The following is a 7,692-nucleotide window of genomic DNA, read 5'->3' on the forward strand; positions in this document are numbered from 1 at the left end:
AAATGTATTATCAAAAGAGTGGTAATAAAAGGAAGGCATAAAAACAAACCATTTAAAATTATTTTTTTTTTAATTGGTAAACAAAGTGCTGCACAACAAAGGTTTACATTTAATATTAAAACTATTTTAATTATAGAACAAAAATAGTGATATTCCTTAAAAAAAGTTTTATTGAGTTACTGCAAATTATTGCTATTTGAAACATCTAATAAATGTGTATGTATAAATAAGTGATTAGTATTTTTTTCATTATATTCTAAAAAAAGAATAATATTTTTGTCAAAAGTGAATTAAATAAAACATAACTTAACATTAATATATATAAAAATTATAAAATAAAAATCATTATTGAATATTTTGTTGAAAATACATATTTATGAAAATACAGTATTTCTGGTACCGAATGCCTTGTACTATTGCAGCTGGAATGATGATTAGCATTCGGTCCAAAACAAACCAGAAGTAAAGCTCAAACAAAGCTCAAGAGATCTGCTGCATAAATAACACAACAAGCACAAACATATGCTGAATCACAAATTTATACTGCTACTCTTAGAGTCTACAGAGGAGCTAAACACAGAAAACCTAAGACTGAGAGAAACATAGTATTTCACACATTCACACTAAGATAACATATACTAACACATTAACACACACCCAGCGCCATCAAATGAAGAACTCAGGATGGTGCCAGTGAGTATCATTACACAAGCGGAAGCGAAGCCCACCCACACTATCTGACCCTCATGACTTCTGGCTACTCTGACTGCCAACAATCTCCTCAGCTTCCTTTCAACACCTCCATCAGCCTTCCAGAAGCCACAAATCCACAGACGGCATCTTCAGAGATGACATTAACAATTAAAGAGAGGAAGAGCGTCTTAGGAAGAGAATAAATACCTCTGAGGCTCCTGATGGTGGGTCTGATTTAGTGCGGACCGTTTCTCACAAGCTTCTGCATCTCAACAGATGCATCTCCTTCTCCAAGCCTCCAAGATCTCCCTGTTGCCTTCATTAATATCGATTTATACAATTCAGATTGTTTCAAAAAAGCTTCACAGTTGCACACAGAAAAAAAATAACAGAATCAATGATGCAAACTTCATCAGATTTGTGGATTTACAGTTCATTGTTAAAAAATTCTGCTTGAAGATCAAGATACGTCACGCCAACTTTAGGTGGAAATGGAAGAGTTTTAGTCTGTCCAGCAGGTTTAAACATGAAGTTTAGCCGGTAGTAGATGACAGGCTTATCAATGGCCAGTAGCCCGATGATCATGCTTCTTATTAAAAACTATAGAACACAACGTTTTGGTATTTCTGCAGGAACTAATGTTTAAACTGAGAATTAGGAGGTCAAACATCCTTTTGCTATTGAGCAAGGCGACAAATCCATATTGCATAAGGACCACAACGTTGGTGCTCTCCCGTGTTGAAATCTGATTCTGTAGGAGGAGCCAGGCAGCTTCTAATTGGCTGACGATGTGAGCGGTGTGGGGATAAACATCTTCGCTCAGACACTTGCTAATCTGATTAAGGTAAACGGCTCATCCAATGATTCCTGACAGAGTTAAGACTTATTAGAGCAAAGCTGGTCAGTTCAGCAGCAATGCAACACAGTACAGTGAATTCGATTAAATTCAATCCCATCGCACGTGGGAATGTATCTGTAGCCTCGGGATAGCCAGGGAAACTCTTCCTTTTGAACTCTATTAGCACGTCATGTTCCAATATGCTATTTATAGAGAGCAAAGCATGATGGGGGAAGCCAGAGGCATCTTTATAATGTCTCCTCAATAATAATGTGGGCATCTCACTGTCAAATATGTCCCCATCTAAATTAATCATAGACGTCCGTATGAATGTGTATGGCTGTGGCTTTAAAGAAGAGGAATTATTTCTGAGACAGTATATAAAATAAGAAGTAAAGAGTAAAGACTTTTACATTACAAAAGATTTCTATTTCAAATAAATACTGTTCTTTTGAATGTTATATTCATATAAGAATCCTGAAAGAAAATGTATCACAGTTTCTGCAAAAATATTAAGCAGCACAACATTGATAAAAATAAGAAATGTTTCTTGAGCAGCAAATCAGCATATTAGAATGATTTCTGAAGGATCATGTGACACTGAAGACTGTGTAATGATGCTGAAAATTCAGCTTTGACATCACAGGATTAAATTAATTACATTTAAAAAAAATATTCAAATAGAAAACAGTTATTTTGAACCGTTATACAGTATTTCACAATATTACTGCTTTTACTGTTTTTTTGATCAAATAAATGCAGCCTAAGTGAACATAAGAGAATTACATATATGAAGAGGGATGCACAATGTATATAGGCTATAGTATTTGGCCGATATTAGAGTTTTGTTTAATTTATCGGTATTGTTTGATATTGAATATTTAATCGTTGTGTATGCTCATTAACCCTTAATTTTTACATTTAAATTACCTTTGCCATTATCGAACACTCAGTTATAGTTCATCTTTAAAAGCAATAATAATGTAATACTGTTAAATGTAATCTTTAGCAAATCACAAAATAAATATTCCTTTTTCATAGGCTATTATACATTATAATGTTCTGATGCCTAAATTCTCTATTTAAAATGAGTCATTTTTAGTTTTTATTTATATGCACAATACAGTCTAATTTTAATATCAGTGCATCCATAAACGAAAAAATCTAAATAAACTGCTTTCCCTCATCACAATCCATGCCTGCATAAAGCTAATATAATCCATAATTTGCATGAAGCAATCCAAACAGACTGCATGTCAACCACAGATGGATGATACAGGGGTTGTTTATACAGTTGGTTGGATAATAGTGTTTCATGCTGATTGTATGATGTCATCATGTGCTTCCTGACATTAGCTGGCCCGGCCAATTCCCTAGCGCTTATGCTATGAGTTTTTGTGGACTGACAAAACAAGCCCTCATGCCTCGCAAACAAACATAATGTGTACTCTAATCAACTGGAATTATGAGCACATATTTGTAATTTGCTGCACACTCACTCAGAGACCAAAAAAGGCCTCCAGACTGTACACCCGACCGCATTCGGTATGCGAGGCTAAGATTGCAACAAGAATGCAAAATGAGAGCATATTCCCAAATAAAGTGGAAGGAGACCTAACCTTGACTATTTCTCTTAGAGACTAAAGGGTAAAAAGCTTTTAACAAGCCCTAAAAGTCTCTACCTCATCCATCACGTGCATCTACGATTGGATTCGCTTTATCACCTGTGACGGTGTTTGTCCCGAAACCCTCAGCAATAAGATTCCAATGTCAACTTCATTAAACTCAATACATTATGCATAAAGGTGCACTCTATAAGCACAAACACCAGCGCCGCACTCAAAACACGACAGGCATTTGTCAGATGCTTCTTTGCTTACAATGAAACCGATAGGTTTCTGAAAATAGCCCCATCTGGTTTGAAATATTCAGCAAGTGTGGCCGACATCCAAGGCCACTGGGTTAGGAGAGTTTTACACCGTATACGAGGGGGACCGGTGTGCAAAGCTTCGTTTTGGAAAGGGAAGGTTGTGTTTCTGCATGACAAACTTTGAAAGCTATGCTTCATTATCCTTTTTTTTAGCTGTAGATGAGAGACAGTGGCATCTTTTCAATGAGATTCTTTAAATGCAATCTCAAAGAAAGCTCTGAATATCAAAAGCAGAGATGGGAATTCCTGGCCATGCAAAATCATAAGTGGTGTTCTTGCTGCATCAAGCAAAGTAAATACATTTATTATATGAAATGTCAGTGGGTGCCCACCTCAATGGACTTCATTTCATCTAAAAACTTAATTTCAACATGGAAGTAGATGCGATTGGAGGTTTTAAAAACAGAAATGTGAAGCATACAGGGCACTTACAATAATAATTCTGTTAAAACTTCTGTATTATTTGAACTGTAAAGTTGTTTTAAATAATCAATTTTTATTTATTTGAATTTTACACATCATGGCTACACTATATAAACAGTGAGAATGTCACACTGTAAAAAATTATTGTTGGTTTAACTTAAAAAAGTAAGTTACCTGGTTGCCTTAAAATTTTGAGTTCATTGAAATTAAAAAATTGAGTTAATACAACAAAGAGATTGGTTTAATAAATAGAAACTCAAAATATTATGTTATCTGAACCACATACTAAGTTGATTTGACAAAAGATTAAAAGTTGTGATAACAAATCATGAAAATAATTCATGATTTGTTGATTCACCATATCTATTTACAAAATGCATGTTAGTGATCTTATTGTGAACGATTCCTCCATTAATCTGCTGCACTACATGGAAATGTTTAATTTTTCACTTTTTTTACCCTTTTTTAATTAAAATGTCAACTCAATCTTCTCGTAAAACGATAGACTTATCTTGGGTGGCGAATTTTTCAATTCCACTCAGATGCATCGATAGCGAAGAAAGAATCTGTCATTGCTTCCATTTCAACCATTCACTTTCAGTGTGTCTCAATGCAACCCAGATTTCTACTTTTTTGAAGAAAAGAAGAACAAAGTGGAAATAGTTTTATGTTGATTAAGTTTTACTTGTACTGAACCTGGAATATTTCTTTAAAGGACATTATTTTCAATCATCAATCACATTAAATCTGTTCAAAAAATTACTATGATGTAAAAAATGTTGCTATAGGGGTCCATTCACTCCCATAAGAGGTGGCAGGCTGGCAGCTATGGCTTGATTTGCGAGTGTGCGCTTTCCTGTTCTTGAAACATAGCTGTGCTGAAATTAATATTTATTTAGGACCACTGCTTTACCACTTCATGGCAAAAACAAAATACGCCTGGCTGACAAACAGAGCGTTGAACTTATTCTCTGGAGCCGAGCATAAGAGGCCAACATTTTTGCAGCGAGAAACATCTCTGAATCTAACAGGGAGAATTTCAGCTTAGCTGGCATCCTGTCTCATCCTAAATCAAAAAGTATGTTAAACTGATACTGATATCAAGACATGAGGGATTCCTTTGTCATGTGATCTTCTCATAGTGGAGGTATCCTCAGTCAACTGATCCAACTTCCCGACAGGGGAGCGGCGAGAGGGCGCTTTACCTCCCAAAACCAGACCTCGTCCTTCTGCTCCTCTCTCGTCAAGTAAGCCCTCCAACATGTGGGCTACCATCTGCTTGTGCTCTAAGTGACTGTAAAATGTTTATGTTGTGTTGTTATCCTCAGAAAAGCAGCCGAAAGCCACATGAAAATAATTTACGTGATTTATTTACTCGCATTAATTCATTTGAGGTAATCTCATAACTTCATCTCACATTAGTGCGTGTTGTGTTGACTTAAGCAGGCACAAGACTTCCATGGGTTTAAACACTCTCTTGAGAACTACTTAAATGAAGAAGCAATTATAAAAAGCCACTGATAACTGCATAAGTAGGAGTTTGTTTCCTGACGCTCCACGGAAGTGCTACGGAATTCAATAAGCATTTGATACCATATTGTTTTAATCCCAAGAAAAACAAGGGGTTTAACCGCATTAGGCTTCAGATGGTGACCAAAACAACTCAAAATGTGTCAAGAGCACTTGGGGAAAGTGCTAAGATGGAGGAGATATTGATTTGCTGGGCAAACTCATTGAGTAAAATAAATCTATTTAGAAGCACTGCAAAATCCAAAGAGAATATTAACTAAGACATTTCAGCTTCACTGTTAACCCAATCCTTCCAAACTAGACAGCAGCAATCCACCTCTTTCACTGAAATTACATCATATGTTTAGTAGCAGTTAAACTGATTCTTTCATTCACAGTTATTGCTTTCAAGAGATTTCTGAGCGGTACAATAATGCACGTTTATCATTTGAAATGCAGAAATTGGTACAAAAACTGGGATCTGAATGGCAAAGCAAGTTCAGTGTTTTGATTTCAAGCTCAGTGGCATTAAATAATTTGATCCGCTTATTGAGGCTCTGGCTCCAGCACAAGCATTAAGATTGATGCTTAGGGAAATAACTGTGAGCGAGTACAGTGCATCCATGTTAAATACATTGTTGCTTAAAACCACGAACAGAAGGCACTTCTGGAAACACTTGTTTTGAGATTCTCAGTCAGAAGCTGAGAACCATACATTGAAAAAAAATAATAATAATAATACATTTTATTCTGTATTTTAGTTTTGATTTCCAATTAAAAAAACGTCAATAATATAAAACATTAATAATAATAAATTATTGTTTATAATAAAATATTACAATTTAAAAAAAAATCATTAGTCGTTATAATCTTATGGATTAATAAAATCTTAAGAGCATCAACAGCAAAGCCGCAGTGATTCCGCTGTCAAAACAAAAACATCCAACATCCAGTCACATAAGCAGGCGCCTATCGCCTTACCTTTTTCTTGACAAGAAAGGATCTCTTCCTCCTTTGGATTTGCTACCTGGGTAATGATGGACGTGTTGTCCATGGAAACGGGATTTTATTCCTCCTCAGTCACTTTATGTTTTGATAATTTTCAGCTAGCCTGATGCTAGCGAGCTAGCGGAGTGAGTCCAGATGGCAGACGCACCATTCACCGCACACGATCTTACACCACCGCATCCACATAAACATACAACACACACTTCATGGTCATACGGCGATCGATGCAAGACGATATGCTCCAGTCAGATGACGGCAATCGGCGACATTTCAGCCCTCGTGTAAAATCAAGTCTATGGAGATCATCAGTGACAGAGTGTGTAATAACAAAGAGTCTAAATCTGCAGCCGCTCTTTCTCTCTCCTTCTCTCAGTGTGTGTATGTGTGTGTATAAGTGTGTGTGCGCGCGCACACACATGGTTTGACCGTGTGAAACTACCCTTTAGAAAAATGTACCATGGTAAGGTAACCCTACAGTTACTTTTACTTGATATCAGGCACACTGTCAAAAAAAAGTGGGGGAAAACGAGGGGAAAAAAGTTTGTGTAAACAAACAAACAAAAGAAAAAAGGATATTTGACACTTGGATATTTACAGTTTGCGTCGTATCAAAACCATCTAACAAAGAAGTGTCAAGTAAGAAAAACTACATAAGTTAGGCCTACAAAATTAACTAGTTTAGTAATCTTTAGTATTACAGGTCAAGTTAAATTTAAATTTCATCTGTTAAGTTTATTGCAGGTTTTTTTAAATATATAGCACTTTTTATCTAGTTTATTTGCTCTCTCTTTAGACAGCATATCTCACATTCATAATAATGTCATTTCAGACCTGTTTCAGATGAGAACCAGTAAATCATAAGCTATATGAAACATGTAATTTAAAGAATCTGGTGATGAAGAAAATAATAAATTCTAGTCTATAGCTACATTAAGCAGAAGAATCTATGGTTTAGAGAGGGGAATGATTTCGATGAGATAGCCTACTAAGAGAAATTGCAGTGATTTCAGAAATGTTTTAATGACAGGGCGAGAGGTGGGAGGGGTGCTGAATATTTTATGAAGGTGGGTGTTTGATCTTAATGTTTAATAAGGCAGTCTGTGTGATGCAACCTTCACCTCAACTAGTTTTACTGCCTATTTATCCTTTATAACATTTCTGTATCTTTTTTTACGTTTTTAATATGAATAAAATATTATGAACAATGCAACTATAAACAAATAAATAATGCCAACAGGCCATTAATATATATATATCATGTTTAGTGCTTGTTGTTCTGTTGAGCTGCTAA

The 7,692-nt window shown here is 35.5% G+C and overlaps 1 protein-coding gene across 2 annotated transcripts in view; it reads right to left on the bottom strand.

The window, feature by feature from the left end:
- Positions 1 to 6,860, bottom strand: part of ctdspla (CTD (carboxy-terminal domain, RNA polymerase II, polypeptide A) small phosphatase-like a) — a 43,163-nt gene extending 36,303 nt beyond the window's left edge. For both annotated transcript variants that reach the window (XM_081353373.1, XM_081353372.1), the window contains exon 1: positions 6,375 to 6,860. In XM_081353373.1, coding sequence (XP_081209499.1) covers positions 6,375 to 6,447 — 73 coding nt within the window. In that variant the 5' untranslated portion in view covers positions 6,448 to 6,860. The remainder of the gene's footprint in view (positions 1 to 6,374) is intronic.
- Between the last annotated feature and the right edge of the window lie 832 nt (positions 6,861 to 7,692).

This window comes from Scardinius erythrophthalmus (assembly GCF_964197995.2).
Source record: "Scardinius erythrophthalmus genome assembly, chromosome: 22".
Taxonomy (NCBI): Eukaryota; Metazoa; Chordata; class Actinopteri; order Cypriniformes; family Leuciscidae; genus Scardinius; species Scardinius erythrophthalmus.